Source organism: Lynx rufus, unplaced genomic scaffold, assembly GCF_022079265.1.
Source record: "Lynx rufus isolate CCGP_SWC_20201006 ecotype Redwood Valley unplaced genomic scaffold, mLynRuf1.p SCAF_6, whole genome shotgun sequence".
NCBI classification, from domain to species: domain Eukaryota; kingdom Metazoa; phylum Chordata; class Mammalia; order Carnivora; family Felidae; genus Lynx; species Lynx rufus.
In genome coordinates, this window is record NW_025814878.1 from 109,502,762 (window position 1) to 109,520,996 (window position 18,235).

An 18,235-nucleotide genomic window follows, 5' to 3' on the forward strand; every position below is an offset into this window, starting at 1 on the left:
CAAAGTGACACAAATTGGGGCAGAAATTCCAGGGGGACAAGAGAGGAAACTGGAAGACTGGAAATACAGCACAAAGCCAAGTCCCATCCAGATGGTGTTTTTAATAAATTTATCAGACGCATTATGAAAGATGGTAATGAACATTCAAACGGGGGGTGGCTTGGCCCCTACGAAGAAGAAAAACAGTAATGGCACCTTCTGTGCTTTGCAGGCAGAATCACTCTCTAATTTTTCCCAGTAAAAAAAGACCACAAAATTTATTCCAACCGTTGAGTAATTATTGAGACCGTTCAACTAGGCAGGCCGAAGTTTGTGTTTCTAGGAAGAGGAACTTAACAGAATTACTTTCTGCTGACATGGAAAACATGGTCTCTATGTGTTAGTGGGCCCAGAAGTGACTTTCAGGACAGACCTCTTCTGGAAGGATTCCTGTAGTGTAACTAAAGCAGATAGCACTCTCTGCAGGCATAAAAGAGCTTTTCTATTTTGTAAAAGCCACACTGTCACGTACGTTCCTCCTCTCCACAGAATGGTTTCTCCGCCAGAAGGTATTTTTGTCTACCATGAGCGACCATGCTTTCTGTATGTGGGGTGAACTTTTAGGGAAGGAGAAGTCAAGAGGGTTGAAGGCGTGTGGAATGCTTACACAGCAGCTCTTCCACACTGACCATATTTACTTTCTTTTTAATGTTTGGGTCAGGACCCAAAAATTGATCATACTTTACTTTTCTAAGAAAACTTTCACCGAGAAAGCATTTTTTTTTCCTGCTTTATTCAGTAACTTTGAGATTTTCTAGCTTTTGGTGAGGAACTATGTTAAGCAAGGTTAAGCGCCACAACTTGCATAAGCATCCTTTTTTTTTTTTTTCTGTCTCTGATTCATTCATTCAGCAAATATTTATCTAACACCTACTATGTATGCTCAGCCAGCCCTGCTTCTTAGCAGTTGGGACTTGAGCAATGAAAACAAGAAAAGCCCCTGCCTTATGAAACTCACATTTTAATTCTCCAATTGTCCCCTTAGATGGGATCGGCATACTGGTCAGAATGTTAAGAATCGGCACAGTGCTGGAATGATGGTCTCATCTTGGTTGCCTATAAAATGTCATTATCCTCTGGGTTTGTGCCTAGGTCCCCGTTCTTCTCTTCTTTTGATCATTTAGTATAATTTGGTCATTATGTTGTTAATTTGACTCGTTATCAAAAAATAGGAGTGAGAATTAAGAAAAGTAGTAATCTTTTGATTTTGTACCTTACCGGTAGATACAGTTGCTTATCAAGTTGCCAGTAGAGTTCTAGCAAAAGCTGTTTCTTAAAAGGAAATTTGGGACTTGGGGTAGATTTCACTAATACAGTTTATCTCTGTGTGTGTATGTTGAGATGTGTCTGTGTGTTTAAAAAACAGTGTTTAAATGTGTGAAACTTGGAAAACAAACAATATTCCATATGTGCAAAAGAATATAAAGAACATATATGTGAAGTCTGGGGGGTAGGAATACTCACATGCTGACCACTATGCTGAATAGAATACTGCCAAACCTCTAAAGCCCTGTGTGTGTCCCTCCCCACCCCCCACTCGTGCTTCTCCACTCTTCTTGATTTCAGTGTTTACTGTTCCCTAGATTTGCTTTCTGATCTCACCACCTAAGTGTGTATCATTAAACAACAGAAGTAGAATCATACTCAGTATTTTGTTTTGTTTTTTGATTTAGCTCTTTCCTTAACCAACTTTCTTTGTGAGACTGACCCTTGTTGGTACACATAGCTCTAGTTCATTTATTTTTAAAACTGTAGTTTTTGTTTAATAGTGAAATTTCACTAACTTGGTGAACAGGTTAAACAGCAGATTAGACACACCGAAAGAATTAGTGAACACAAATAGTAATTTTAAGAAATTGCCCAGACTGCTTCAGAAAGGGGTACAAAGGGGAAAAAATAAAAGAAAGGTTGAGAAACATGGAGGAAAGAATGAAAATTTCCCACAGAGGTCCAGTAGGGATTTGAGAAGCACAACAGCAACAACAAAACAGAAAAGGAGAGAGAATTGACATTCAGGGAAATAATGGCCAAAATTTTCCAGACTTAATAAAAGCCATAACTGCTCTTATTCAGTCCTGAGAAGGATAAATGTAACCTACATCTAGGTACAACTCAGTTAAATTGCCAAACACCAAAACCAAAAAGAAAATCTTAAAATTAACTGTAGACAAAAACAATTACAACAGTTAGGGGGATAGCAGACTTTAGCAGACATAACAGTAAAAGTCACAAGACTATGGAATAATATCATCAAAGTGCTGGGGAAAAACAGCTTTTAACTAGAGTTCCATACTAATTAACCTATTTTCCAAGAGTGGTGGCAAAATGCACTTTCAAACAGAGACTTTGCTGAATGCTAGTGGACATGTCTTGGAAAGAAGGAAGGTGGGCCAAGAAGAAAGGAGGATGTAAAAAACAGTAATGGTGAATAAATTGGTAAGTGTGGGTAAATAAGTTTTGACTGTATGAAAAGAGGAAAGGTTAATGAGTTGAGTATTCACTTCAAGTAGTTGGAAAACAAAACAGTAATTTAAAAGGAGTTGAAGAAGAAATAATAAAAAGAAGAGCAGAATGTAGTGAAATAGGAAATAAAGAATCAACAAAACCGAAAGTTGGTCCTTTGAAAACGCTAATAAGTAGACAAGCCTGTATAGGACTGAAAGAAGAGGTACAAATACAGATATTTGGAATGAAAAAGGAAGCATTCTGAAAAATTTTATGCCACTATATTTGAAAGAGTGGGTAAAATGAAAATTTTTTCTAAAAAGGCCAAGAATATCTAAGACAATTTGGAGGAAAAAGGAAAAGAAAAGGGGGAAGGAGAGAGAACAGAGGTGTTCACTGTATCAGATTTGAAGATTACTGTAAAATCCCAGTAGTTAAAACAGCATGGTAAAGACACAAGGCTAGTCAAATCAGTGAAACATAGCACAGATCTTAAGAGACATCAGTATATATGAAAACTTTGTATGTGACTGAAGTCTCATAAATCAGTGGGAGGAAGAGTTCATTAAATGGTGGTAGGGAAATTAGCTAAACTTATGAGTAAAAAATGAAAGTAGATTTTCTGTGTTATGGTAACCAAAAATAAGTATGTGAAAAGCAAAATTTGAGAACTTGTAGAATAAAATACAGGAAAATATCTTTATAAAATGAGGGTAGGAAAGAATATATAAACAAGAAAGGTACCAATCTTAAAGGAAAAGATGAATATTTCATCTCAAAACATTAACCAACAGAAGACTGGCACCCTGCAATCAATTAGAAAGACAACAGAAAAATAGACAAAAGATAAGATAGGTAGTTTACAGAAAGGAAAAAAGAAAAAAATAAGTTCAACTTCATCAAACAAAAAAAATGAAAAACTAAAACCACATTGAGATATGTCACACTCATCTGTCTGACATCACCAAGAGCTGATAAGGATGTGGTGCAATGAGTTGAGAATGTACATTTTTACAACCACTTTGGTGACTCATTTGGGCAATATCCAGGAAAATTGAAGGTAACTCATAGCCATGAGCTGCACAATATCTTATGTATTCCTTTAAGAAACTCTTAGCCATGTACACAAGAAGACACCTTTGTGATCGCCAAGAAAATGGTGGTAACAATCTAAATGTCCCTTTGCGGAGACTAGATAAATACATTTTGGTATGTTTATGCATTGAAATATGCCATATACTTTACATAAATTGACTAGATTTATCTTTCAGTTGAAAGTTCCTTCATCCTGGTTTAGTGTTTGTGCTAAAAGTTAATACTATTCCCCAAGCATTCCCCTTTCTTCTCCTGGGCACACAGCAGGATTGTACTTTTCCCACCCCCTTTGAAGTTAGGTAAAGTCCTGTGACTTGCCTTGGTCAACCAAATGTGACAAAGGTGACGTGTGTTACTTTGAAGGAAGAGTCTTAAGAACCAGGACACAGGTCACTTCTCATTGCTGCTGTAATTGAGAAAACCCATAGCAATACAAAGCCTCTGTCACTTGGATCCTTGTGTGATACAATGTATGAATACTGTGTATTCACAGGGAACACAAAAAATAAACATGTGCTGTGGAAAGGGAGAATGGGGGCTGTTACTGCAGCCTAAGCTATGACTGCAGTATTATTTTAATTTTTTTAACGTTTATTTATTATTGAGAGACAGAGACAGAGCATGAGCATGGGAGGAGCAGAGAAAGAGGGAGACACAGAATCCGAAGCAGGCTCCAGGCTCTGAGCTGTTAGCACAGAGCCTGACATGGGGCTCGAACTCACAAACCGTGAGATCATGACCTGAGCCAAAGTCGGATGCTTAACAGACTGAGCCACCCAGGTGCCTCAGACTACAGTATTATTTTATGTCTCAACTCAATTACTGTGCATCTTCTGCCACTTCCTTAAGTTCTGCCTTCCAAATCACGCAATACTTCCCCTTTTCCATGAGATAGAGGTACCATGACTTAGCCTCCAAATACAGTCCTTTCTTGTCTTTCCAAAGTCACAGGGAACTTCTTTCGGAGCCCCCTCCTTCTCTGCCAGGAAACTGTACTCAGAGGTTATTTCTTGTTGCTTAGAGTGTTTTTGCTTGTTGCTTTGGAGTTAAGCTTGATAGTCAAGGGATTTATCACCAAAAATCCATCCTCTCTCCCTTCCTCCTTTCCCTTCTCCCTTTTTTAATCTGTGGATGGCTTCCTCTGCAGAAAACAAAGCAATTAGTGAAGCTGTGTAAGATGAGGACTCAAGTCAGGCATGCCCAACTTTGGAAAATAAATGCAATGCATCGTGCAGAATGTATGTTTAAGATTATTTACTCTACATCATTATAAAGGTAGAACGTTTTGGTATGGTGGTAGTCTACTGCTTACCCTCTCTCTTCAGAGAGTATGTAATATACTGAAAAGTATAGTATATATCTAATGAAAAATTGTCTTTTTGCTAACCTATTTTTAAATTATGTAAATAAAGTAAGTTACAGACCTTGAATGTAAGTATCTGGGTTTAATTGTAGATTTGGTTTAAATAATAAATTACATTAAAACCCCAACACTAGTAAATGCACAGAAAAGGTCCCAGGGGGACTTAAAAGGCCCTGACCTTTTATCGTACTCGTCTCAGAGAATCTATATCCATCTTTCTTTCTTTCTTTCTTTCTTTCTTTCTTTCTTTCTTTCTTTCTTTCTTTCCTTTTCTTTCTTTCTTTCTTTCTTTCTTTCTTTCTTTCTTTCTTTCTTTCTGTTTCTTTCTTTCTTTCTTTCTTTCTCTTTCTTTCTTTCTTTCTTTCTTTCTTTCTTTCTTTCTTTCCTTCTTTTCTCCCTTCCTTCCTTCCTTCCTTCCTTTCTTATTTTAGATTTTGTGGGTTTTTTAAGTAATCTCTACACCCAACATGGGGCTCTCATAACCCTGAGATCAAGAGTCACATGCTCCACCAATTGAGCCAGCCAGGTTCCCCATATTTCATTTTTAGACAGCTGTCATTTTGTGGAAGCCCTTTACTTTTATAAGTGAGCAGATTGGTATGGATTTGAAGTAGAGAGAGACTCAAAATCAAAACAGAGCTGGTTCAAAATATAGCAGTTCATGAACAAAGAGAAGAGCATTATGTGTTGAAATGTTCAGAATAGTAAACAAACAAAAAAGGGAAACGAGTCCTGGCTGAGGGAGGCTGTGTATTCTGAAAAGGTATCAGTACCATTTCCTAGATCATCTTCCTGCTTTATGAATTTTAAAACAATCTATTATATCATGTTTCTCCAAACAAATTTATTATATTTACCAAGTGCAATAAATATATACAGTTTAGAGTATACTAATAAAACAAGTGCCTGTGTATTCACCACCACCTAGCTTAAGAACACAACAAGACCAGTACTTTTGAAGCCCCTCCAAGATTTCATCTTGGAAATGAAATCAATTAATGTTTGGACCCACTGGTAGGACGCCCTGCAAGATTTCATCCCCCGTTCCCAGACACATTATACTGAGTTTGATATAATAATTCCCTGGATTTCCTTTTTAGTTTTATGTTTATATATATATATATATATATATATATATATATATATATATATATCCATCCTAAACAAAGTGTATTTCTAGTTTTGCCTTTTTAGAAAACTGTATAAATGAACTCATATTCTGTGTTTTTCTTGTGCCTCGCTTTTTTCACTCGACATTATGTGTTTTGTTTTTTGAGTTTTTAGTTTTTTAGAAGTCACGTTTTTTTATGAAGCAACGTTATGGTTTTTGATTCATCTATTTGTATATAGCTATAGTTCACTGAGGTCAATTACTGTGTAGTATCCTATTATAGTAATATTTTCAAATGTATTTATCCATTCTGTGTTTTATGCAGTATCATATTTCTTTATAGTAAAATACTTCAGGGTTAATTATTACATGCTGTTTGGTTTGTTCCAATCTTAGGTTCAACTTTTTGTCTTGAAGCTATTTGGCATGGAAAGTGTGTTCATGTCTTGAGATAATCAAGATGTTCTAATTTCCCTTTTATCATTGATTTGAGATTGTAATTAATTTTGTTCATTGCACACTATCAGGATATATTTGGCTTCTCTTATCTTGATGCTGAATCTTGTGTTGCACTCACAGTTCCCATGGAGAATGTTGCAACAATTGCTGATTGTGCCAGTGTGATTGAAGGAGTCAGCCGGAGCCGAAATGCCTTGCTGAATGGGGACACCAAGAATTATGATTGGGACTCTGGCTATACGTGTCATCAGCTAGGAAGTGGTGCAATTGTGGTTCAACTGGCACAGCCGTACATGATCGGGTCGATACGGTAAGGAGATTCCTTTTCATTCACTACTTTTAAAATGGAAGACACATGTGCAAATTCTGTTTTAGAACAATGATGATACCATTAACTTCAGTGAAGATACATTTCTGTTCTGTGCTCTAAATATTGAAGGGGGAACAGAGAGAGATACAGGATGCTTGTTTGGGTCTTCTGGTGGGAGGATACACCAAGATTAGACTTGCAGAGAGACTAGATTAGAGGCTCTCCCTGGGTACGGCTCACCTCCTTTTTTAAAAAATGTTTATTTATTTATTTTGAGAGAGAGCATGAGAAGGGGAGGGGCAGAGAGAGAGAGAGAGAGAGAGAGAGAGAATCCCAAGCAGGTTCTGCACTGTCAGCTCAGAGCCAGATGCAGGGCTCAATCCTATGAACATTGAGATCATGACCTGAGCCAAAATCAAGAGTCGGAAGCTTAACTGACTGAGCCACCCAGGCCTCTGGCTCACTTCCTTCTTAAGTCTGTTTGAGTTGGTTAGGGGCTTACAGGATAATTCAAGAGAGGTTATGTAGAATCAAAACTAATTTTCAACTTCAATAAATGGCTTTACATATGAACCAAACAAATGTGAGTATGAGACCTGGTACTAAAAAAAAAAAAAAAAAAAAAATCTTCTTAATGAAAAATCTGGGCTTGGGGTGGTTGTTTTCATTTTGTTTTGTTCTGTTTTGCTTTGTTTTTTAAGAAAGGAACTTTAACCCAACATTGTTTGACATATAGGCTCATATAATTTTAAAACGCGAGACTAATGATATCCCCTAGAGAATATACTTCAGTTCAAGAGAGCCATCTGGGTGTTGAATAGGCTGCCCTTTTTTGCTTTTTTTATGAAGGTTCTAACAAGGCCTCTGAAAGACTAATATATACATATTTATGTTACATATTTATATTTATGTTTAGCAGTAGTTAAGGTATCTTACATGATAACCCACATGGAGATGTGGGTGGGACAGGACTGCCTCCCCCCCCCTGCCCCGCCCCATCACTGTCTACCACATTTGCCTTGTTGTTTTCTGTTCTCATTGTAAAGTCAGCGTATATAAAGAGAGAAATAGCACCAAAAAAATAAGGTAGTAGGATTCTAACAGGCAAAGGTTTATTGATGTTAAGGCTAATAACCACAGAGGTTACTGCAGCTTGCCAGTCCCCAGGGACCCCCTGACGAGTGATGCTGGATTTCTGGGAGAATTCTGACTGTGGATTTCTTCATTTAAATTGTTAACCTCTTTTCATAAAGGGCTACATACAGGTTGCGTAACATAGGCAACAATTCACACAGATAGAGAAGCACTGCAAACCAGACAAACCCACTTTGTGCTTAGGAAGGGGGAAGAGAAGCCACAGTCAGTCTGGACAAGCTACCAGTGCAAATAAACTTCTGTCAGATAGCAAACAACATCCCTGTCCTTCCTTTTTTCTCAGCTGTGGGTGTGAAGTAAAGCAGTCATAGGCCATCTATTTAATAAGCCATTCTAGAATTTTTGTCATTGATGGTGTGAAACTTACCCAAATGTTTCCCGTTACAATCTATTCCTCTTCGCTTTAAAAATCTGGGGAACAGTTGTCCTTCTCCGGTCACTGGCACTCCTTATAGTCTTCACAGTCTCTTGAAGATTACCAATCGTGGCTCTGAGATTACATCTGCAATTTCTTTCAGCAGGCGTGGGGTGTAACTCACCGGAGCTAGGAGACTTGGAGTCATTTAAATTGACTAGATACTCTCTTTCTTTCACCTCACCTATTTGGGGCTCCAATTTTCCCTTTTTTTACGGTTGTTCTGCCATTTCTAATTTGAAGACCAGTCTTCTCGCCAATGAAGATGGAAGCAAACTGGCAGCTTAGTGGCTCTTCCCACTCTCTTGTAATGTTCCCTGTGTTCTACCCGCTTACCTGGTACTCCACCTCCACCCCCAACAATGTTACACATGCATCTCACACCGACACGCCGGAAATGGAATTCCGTTATCCTCCCTTCCCCTGCTCAAGTCACCTTGAGATTTCCCTCAGCTCATTCAGTGGTACCACCCATCTATCCGTAGACTGCGCTAAAAGTACAGCAATCTTCCTGAATTTACTCCTCTCCCTCGCCTCTCCTCTTCAACCAGTTCTGTCAGTACTCCTACATATCTCAAAGCCTTCCACCCTTCCCCACGCCCACTGCAGTTGTACCTTTGTAGTTTCTCCTCTCTGCCTGGTCTTCCAGACTTCCATCTGGCCCTTCCTTCCCCACCTGCAGCCAACTCCCCACCCCAGATCTGACGCGGTCACGCCCCTTCGGGAGAAAGTTCAGACGAAGGCATTTAAGAACAATCTGACTTGCTTCTGTCTACACAGCCTTGTCCTGCGCTTCTCCACCCACCCCTACACGAGCCCGTCTTAGCCTGTCCAGCTTCCTGCAGTTTTGCACATGCCACCCCTCTCTCACCTCTATGCCTTCAACTCTTTGAACGTGCTGTTCCATTGCTAGTGTCTCTCACTGCTTTCTCCTCACCCCTTTCTACCCAGCTCTTACTCCCCCTTCAAGACTCTGTTCCTTTGGGAATGCTACCCTAACTGCCCATCATCTCCTGGGCTGATCTAGACCCCCTTCTTCAGTGATCCCATTCATTCTCTATATATTCATTCCAATAGGGATTATATTTGTATTATAATCATTTACTTGCTGCCTCCTCACAGCCTCACCTGATATATAAAGCCTGTGGCAACTCACAATAAGCATCCCTGTCAGAGAAAATGTGTAGAAGGGGAAATTATAGCAGGTGCAGTAGGAGATCTAGAATTTTAGATCCAGCAGGAACACATGAGGTCACTGCCCAAGTGACAACTCAGAGTGAGACAAACAGGCTCTTTTTGTGACAAAGCCTCCTTGACCTCTGGCTCTACCCAGAGAATCAAAGATATTCAATCTGACTCCAGAAAAAGGTGTCACTGGGCTTAAGGCAAGAGAAAACAGTGCCCATTTGGTTTTCTTTAAACATGGAATGAAAATGGTTCCCCTGAACTAATTTTTCTTTCCATGACTCAGAGTGGCGATAATGAGCATGAACACAACCAAAGGTAGAATTGTCTATCTCAGCCTCCAAACTTCCTTAAGCCCAGCTATTGTTTTTGCAGTGAGAAAATCCATGCAATTGAAGCCCCATGTAACTGGCTGAGCACTCAAAGAGACACGTTTCTGTGAAACTAACATTATGTTGTTAGGATCTGCATTTGCCTCTTCTGTGACATTATTAAGAAGAAAGGGAGAGGGATTTCTTAACCACCGATGCCTGTGGACGATGCTGGGTATCTTGGCGGGCCATGGTTAGCAGCTGCTGTGATGTGCCCAGGCAGACATTTATTGATAGGAAACTAGATCAGTGGCACCTCTTCGTGGGGGTAGGTAATTGACCAATGACAAGATGATTAGTCAGTGACATTTGACCCACAGCTTCTATTGCTTGTGATGACTGACTTGCTTTCCTAGTCACTGTATCTGAAAAAGCTCAATGATTCTGAATCGACACCCAGAGGGAGAGTGTTACAGAACTGAGTAACTAACACTTTCCCCGTCTAGGAGATAGGAGATCTGGCAATCCTGGAAACTCTTCCTCTAGGAAAGGAAGCCCAGTCACATGGTACATTGGCTTTAAAAATTCAGGTTTCTTTGTGGATGGTGACTAGGAAGGCAAAGGACTCAAACATGAATTGTCTTAATCACTGTGATCTTTTTTCCTAAGGGAGGATGTAAGTGTTTTATGGATAGAGATGTCTTTTGTTTGTCTGTTTTCATCCTCAGAAATCATTTCCTCCTTTCCTGAGCATTTAGCTGTAGGCAGGTAGGCAGGCAGAGCCGCCTTCTTTGCCTGGTGATGCTTGCTCCTAACCACAGTCCTCGGAAACCTAATTCTGCTAGTGTGTCTGGTACCAGTACCTTGTGGTATCCTGGAGAGGCTGATCGTGAAACATGACCCCTGACCATCCCTCCTCCCCCCCCATTTTCTTTCATTCATTTAGCAAACATTTATTGAGCCTTCTACTGTGTTCCAGGCACTGTTCTCAGCCATGGGGATAGAGCCTCGAATAACGAAAACAAACATCGATGCTGTCATAGAACTGACATTCTTGTCAGGGGGAGATAAACAGTAAACAACACTGTAATATGTCAGATTTTTCGAAGTGCCACGGAGCAATCAGGAGGGAGGACTAGCAGGTAGAAACAGTGCAGTGTTAGATGCAGTGGTCAGGGAAGGCCTGTGCAGAGCCCGAAGGGAAGAGCAAGCCATCTGGGGACCTAGGGGATGAGCATCACAGAGTGCCAAGGCCCCAAGAGGGAGCATGTCTGCCAGGTGGCAGGAGCAGTGAGGAGGCCAGTGTGACTAGAGCAGGGTGAGGGGGGCTGAGAGCAAGAGGCAAGGCGAGGGAGGTGACTTGGAGAGGCGACAGCCCTGAGATTTGTTGCCATTTGGTTTCTGTATTCAGTCACCAACTCCCAAAACCATCCCACCCACCACCCACACAGCCATCTCTGCATGCATTTCATTAGCACCACGAGAGGAGAGTTTTCTGGGCTGAGGAGAAGAGGGGTCTGGTGGGGAGGCCATCACGCCTTCAGAAGCGCCTTCCTTGCTCCTGACCTGCCTTTATCCAGCCAACTCCTGGAGGAGAAACCACAGAGGCGTCCAGTCCTTACAGCTCAACAGGAAACTTGCTCCCCAGCTCCCTCTTCTTTTTCTCTCTCCTAGGAGCCAGAGCAGGCAGTGTAACTGGGAAATAAAGAAGCTTGGCTTTGTTGTTGCTAGGTGTACAGGCACAGCCAGAGTTATTCATTGTCTATGAGAGAAAAAGAGAGGAACTGCCTGCAATGTACCTTACGTGTGGGTAACTGAGTAGTAATTATATCATTTTCGTGCCCCTTTTAAACATTAAAATTTAAATAACAGGAAACCTTCAGAGGCCTGATCACATAAAAAGACCAGGGTAAAGTCATAATAACTAACCAAATCTACCTAATGTCTTAGTTTATAGTCCCTCTGTCACCTTAGTTTAAGACTTACTATCTTTCTACTTGCTAATCATGATATCTTTATCATTGTTTTCTGGCTGGTATGAGAATCACATATGCTGTGTATTACGTATGCCTGTCACTCAGTCTTTTTCAGCTAATCAGTGACAGCACTTTGTGGAAACCCTAATTATAAGATAGTCAATTGAATTAACAATTTTTACATTTGCCTGAAAATGATTGTTTTGTAATTGATATGTGCAATGCCGTAAGTAAAACGCCCCGAATGCTTTAACTAACAAACCTCATTGTGGGTGGGCTATCCAGAGATGACGCCATGCATGTAGATGCCACTGCCCATAGTCTGTCTGAGTGCTGTGAGGATTAAGGAGTTAATGACACAAAAATAGTTAAGGTTCCTCAGTTGGAAAATGTTGTATGAATATAATATGTAAGGACAAGATGGGTCCAGCCCAAAGTATGTTCTTGGTGGGTATTCATGATCTCTTCAGTCTGTAGGGATGAGCCTCTTTTTATTTTACAATAGGGAAAAAAGTTCTACCGCTTATAGAAGTTAATGTGGTGCAGAATGTCCAAAGCATGAATCGGTTTCTCTCTTGCAGCTATTAAACATAGAGAAAATGAAGCAATAGCAAGTTGATCTCAAAAAAAAAAAAAAAAAATTAGGTATGCCTCTATGGTCCTTATTCATCCCAGTGTATTTTTCTTTCTCTGGGAGCTGTCAAGCCCAGGCCCAGTTCAGCCGCCCTTTCATTATTGTGCGGCTACAACCAACTGTAGATTATCTCTTCCGTTTGTAAATTATGGAGACTCCTTTTCGACTGCTATTTTCCCTTCTTCCCACTGCTTACCACCCTGCCAAGCTATTGCTCATCCACTTCCCTCCCAAAGGATAGGCACAGAAAAGAAAAAGGAGAGGAATCACAAACCATTCAATTTCCTTTCCTATTTAATAGTTCCAAATGAAGCCTTGGTCGATAGGGTGGGGAGAGGAATTGAAGCTAATGACGCAAAAGATGTTTTGTAATTGTTTGAGTATTTTTGACATCTGTGCTGCCCTCGGTCTCTCATAGGAGCACGGTTAATATCCGGTTGAAGATAGTGATTTTATAGTACTGAGATATGGACGTGGGTTCCTGGCGGTGGTTTCCAGGTGCCTAGTACAAGTACTCTGTGCTGTGAGTACTCAATAAACACTCATTGACTGAACTGACAGCATAGTATGTTAGTGCAGCGAAAGGGAGTTCTATCTATCAACTAAATTGGACATCATATTTGCTCAGTGTGTCTGATCTAAGTGTATGTGAGGAAACTGCTAAAGATTTGGCATCTCCAGCAAATGACTGAAATTAAGCTCTGGAGTCAGGTGCTCACATTAGCACAGGTAAGGGCACTCGCCTCACACGTTTCATGCCGCTTCCATTTCATTCTGTCTGAGTGCCGCACAGGCAAGCAGTACATCTATTTACATCAGGAGAGCCTTCTTTGCAACCTAGAGAGCTAGAAATTTCCTTTTTATAGTTTAAGGAATACAACAAACATCTAAATATATGACTCCTCTGGCTTGGATTAAGATTGCCTATAATTCTAGTCAAAATTGGAAAGATATTTTACAAAATTTGCTTCATATCAGTCATGCTGAGCATCTCTGTCACAGCCCTGAACCAAAGAATTCTTCCTTGTCTCACTGATCCATGATTTATTTACCAAGCGTTGTTTCTCTCTCAGCCTATCTGCCTTGCACTAAAGTCTTCTCTTATCACCCTCAGACCTCAGAACACTGGTTCCCAGAAAAACTGTTGAATAAAAAATTGTATGTATGGTTCCCAGTAGACACTGGAGTCTGAGCTGGGTGAATGCTTAGGAGACTAGAAATCCTCGAGCCTAGAAACAGATAACAGAGTTTGGGGGCAAGGTAAATATGTCTCAGCCAGTTTCATCCTAGAGGTATTTCAAGACCAGAAAGTATTGCTATGGCAACTAAGTTGAATGTTAAAAATACAGGAGGGGCACTAGAATTCAGATGTTCTTCGGAAAAGCAGGAAAGGTTAAATGCCCCCAAAAAAGGAGAGAGAGAGAGAGAGAGAGAGAGAGTGAGTCTGTGTGTGTATGTGTTTGATTTACCTCACATGTCAGCCATTTATTTCTCTTGAGTGATTAGAGAACTTGACAACTAGTCATCATAAAATATAGCTGGATACATGAAAAGAAAAATTTTTGTACTTTTCAAAGATTAACCCATCAAGAAGACATTTTTATAGGCGATATCAGCCCATTTGACCCAGTATTTCATGTACAAACATGCTTAATAATTATTCAGAATTTTTATTTAAGACACTTCTAAGGGGCGCCTGGGTGGCTCAGTTGGTTGAGTGTCCGACTTCAGCTCAGGTCATGATCTCGCTGTTTGTGAGTTCGAGCCCCGCATCAGGCATTGTGCTGACAGCTTGGAGCCTGGAGCCTGCTTCAGATTCTGTGTCTCCCACTCTCTCTGTCCCTCCCCCACTCACACTTTGTCTGTCCTTCAAAAATAAATAAACATTAAAAAAAATTTTTTAAGACACTCCTAAGAAAATCTTCAGAAACAACCACAAAACAAGTAATAAAATAGCAATAAATATATATTTGTAGTTACTTTGAATGTAAATGGACTAAATGCTCCAATCAAAAGACTTAGGATGACACCTACAGATTAAAAGTAAGGCAATAGAGGGGTGCCTGGGTGGCTCAGTTGGTTAAGCATCTGACTTCGGCTCTGGTCACGAGTTCACAGTTCATGGGTGCGAGCCCCACATCATGTTCTGTGCTGACAGCTCAGAGCCTGGAACCTGCTTCAGATTCTGTGTCTCCCTCTCTCTCTGCCCCTCCCTGGCTCATGCTCTCTCTCTCCCACTCTCAAAAACAATAAACATTTAAAAAAAATTTTTTTAATAAATGTAAGGAAATAGAGAAACATCTGTCATGCAAATGGATATCAAAAGAAAGCCAGAGTAGCAATACTTACATTGGACAAAATAGACTTTAAAACAAAGACTCTAATAATAGACAAAAAGGACATTATATAATAATAAAGGGGACAATCCAACAAGATCTAACAATTGTAAATATTTATGCACCCAACATAGAAGCTCTCAAATACATAAAACAGTTAACAAACATGAAAGAATTAATAATAGTACAATAATAGTAGGGGGCTTTAACACCCCTTTACATCAATGAACAGATCATCTAAACAGAAAATCAACAGAGAAACAATGGCTTTGAATGACACACTGGACCAGATGGACTTAACAGATATATTCAGAACATTTCATCCTAAAGCACCAGAGTACACATTCTTTACAAGTACACATAGAAAATTCTCCAGGAAAGATAATATATTAGGCCATAAAATAAGCCTCAGTAAATTTAAGATCAAAGTCATACCATGCATCTTTGCTGACTACAACGCTATGAAACCAGAACCATAAGAAAAAGTCTGGATAGATCACAAATACATGGAGGTTAAATAACATGCTACTAAACAATGAATGGGTCAATCAGGAAATAAAGGGAGAAATTTTAAAAGCATGGAAATAAGTGAAAATGAAAACACAACTGTCCAGGGGTGCCTGGCTGACTCAGTCAAGAGAGCATGCAACTCTTAATCTCTGGGTCATGAGTTCAAGCCTGATGTTGGTTGTGGAGCCTACTTTAAAAAAAAATTAAGAAAAGTAATTCATTGAGAAGACACAACCATCTAAAGCCTTTGGGATGCAGCAAAAGGGGATCTTAGAGGGAAGCTTATAGCAATACAGGCCTACCCTCAAGGAGCAAGAAAAATCTCAAACAGCCTAACTTTACACCTCAAAGGGCTAGAAAAAGAACAACAAACAAAACCTAACACCAGCAGAAGGAAGGAAATAATAAAGACTGGAAAAGAAATAAATGATATACAAACTTACAAAAAAAAAAGGGACACCTAAGTGGCTTAGTCAGTTGAGTGTCTAACTCTTGATTTTAGCTCAGGTCATGACCTCAGGGTTGTGGGATTGAGCCCTACATCAGGCTGTGTGCTGAGCGTGGAGCCTGCTTGAGATTCTCTCTACCCCTCTCCCATTCATGCTCTCTCTAAAAATTAAAAAAAAAGAAAAAGAAAGAAAGAAACTAAAAAAAAAAAAAAAAGAACAATAGAACAAATCAATGAAACCAGGAGCTAGTTCTTTGAAAATATCAATAAAATTGATAAATTTCTAGCCAGATTTATCAAGAAAAAAGAGAAAGAACTCAAATAAAATCATAAATGAGAGAGGAGAAATAACCAATACCACAAAAATAAAAATAATTAGAAGATAATGTTATGAAAAATTATATGCCAACAAATTGGACAACCTAGAAGAAATAGATAAATTCCTAGAAACATAAACTGGCAAAACTGAAACAGGAAGAAATAGGAAATAACCAGCAAAGAAGCTAAATCAGTAATTGAGAAAGTCCCAACAAACAAAAGTTCAGGACCAGATGACTTGACAGGCAAATTCTACCAAACATTTAAGAAGAGTTAATACCTATTCTTCTCAAACTATTCCAAAAAAAAAGAAAAAGAAGGAAAACTTCCAAATTAAATCCATGAGGCCAGCATTATCTTGATACCAAACTGGATAAGGACACCACAAAAAAAAAGAGAACTACAGGCCAGTAGCTCTGATAAACACAGATGCAAAAATCCTCAATAAAATACTAGCAAACTGAACCCAACAATACATTAAAAGAAATCATCCCAATAAGTGGGATTTATTCCTGGGTTGCAAGGGTGGTTCAGTATTCACAGATCAATCAATGTGATACATCACAACCATAAGAGAAAAGATATGAACCATATGATTATTTTAATAGATGCAGTAAAAACATTTGACAATGTACGACATCCATTCATGATAAAATCCTTCAACAAAGTAGGTTTAGAGGGAACCTATCTCAGCATAATAAAAGCCATCTATGAAAAACCCACAGCTCACACCATCCTCAATGGGGAAAAACTGAGAGCCTTTCCCCTAAGGTCAGGAAAAAGTCAAGGATGTCCATTCTTACCACTTTTATTCAACATAGTACTGGCAGTCCTAGCCATGGCAATCAGACAACAAAAAGAAATAAAAGGCATCCAAACTGGTAAAGAAGTAAAACTTCCATTATTTGCAGATGACACGATACTGTGTATAGAAAACTCAAAACACACCAAAAATCTGCTAGAACTGATAAATGATAAACTTTCAGTAAAGTGTCAGAATACAAAATTTTTGTACAGAAATCTGTTGCATTTCTATACACCAATCATGGAGCAACAGAAAAAGAAATTAGGGAATTTATCCCATTTACAATTGCACCAAAAGTAATAAGATACCTAGAAATGAACCCAACCAAAGAGATGAAAGACCTATACTCTGAAAACTGTAAAACACAAAAATTGAAGATGACACAAAGAAATGGAAAGACATTCATGCTCATGAATCAGAAGAACAAATATTCTTAAAATGTCTATACTGCCCACAGCAATCTATACATTTAACATAATCCCTATCAAAGTACCAACAGTATTTTTCATAGAGCTAGAACAAACAATCCTAGAATTTCTATGGGACCACAAAACACCCTGAATAGCCAAAGCAATTTTGAAAAAGAAAAGCAAAGCTGGAGGCATTACAATTCTGGACTTCAAGTTATGTTACAAAGCTGTAGTAATCAAAACAGTATGATACTGGCAAAAAATAGACACATAGATCAATGGAACAAATAGAAAAACCAAAAATGAACCCACAACAATATGGTTAACTAATCTTCAACAAAGCCGGAAAGAATATCCATTGGGGAAAGGACAGTCTCCTCAACAAATGGTGTTGGGAAAAGTGGACAGCAACATACAAAAGAAAGAAACTGGACCACTTTCTTACACCATATACAAAAATAAATTCCAAATAGATTAAAGACTTAAATGTGAGGCCTAAAACCATAAAAATCCTCCAAGAGAACACAGGCAGTAACCTCTTTGACACTGGCTGTAGCAACTTCTTTCTAGATATGTCTCCTGAAGCAAGGTGAACAAAAGCAAAAATACAGTATTGGGACTACATCAAAATAGTTTATGTATAGTGAAGGGAACAATCAACAAAACTAAAGGCAGCCTATGGGATGGGAGAAGATATTTGCAAATGACATATTTAATAAAAGGTTGGTATCCATATTACATATATAAAGAATTTATAAAATTCAACACCCAAAAAACAAATAGCCCTATTAAAAAAATGGGCAGAAGACATGAACAGACATTTCTCCAAAGAAGACATACCGATAGCCAACAGACACATGAAAAAATGTTCATCATCACTTACCATCAGGGAAATCCAAATCAAAACCAC

General features: G+C 39.1%; 1 protein-coding gene across 3 annotated transcripts in view; it reads left to right on the top strand.

The window, feature by feature from the left end:
* Positions 1-18,235, top strand: part of BTBD9 (BTB domain containing 9) — a 413,225-nt gene that overhangs the window by 296,270 nt on the left and 98,720 nt on the right. For all 3 annotated transcript variants that reach the window (XM_047103281.1, XM_047103282.1, XM_047103280.1), the window contains exon 8: positions 6,633-6,822. In XM_047103281.1, the coding sequence (XP_046959237.1) occupies positions 6,633-6,822 (190 nt within the window). The remainder of the gene's footprint in view (positions 1-6,632; positions 6,823-18,235) is intronic.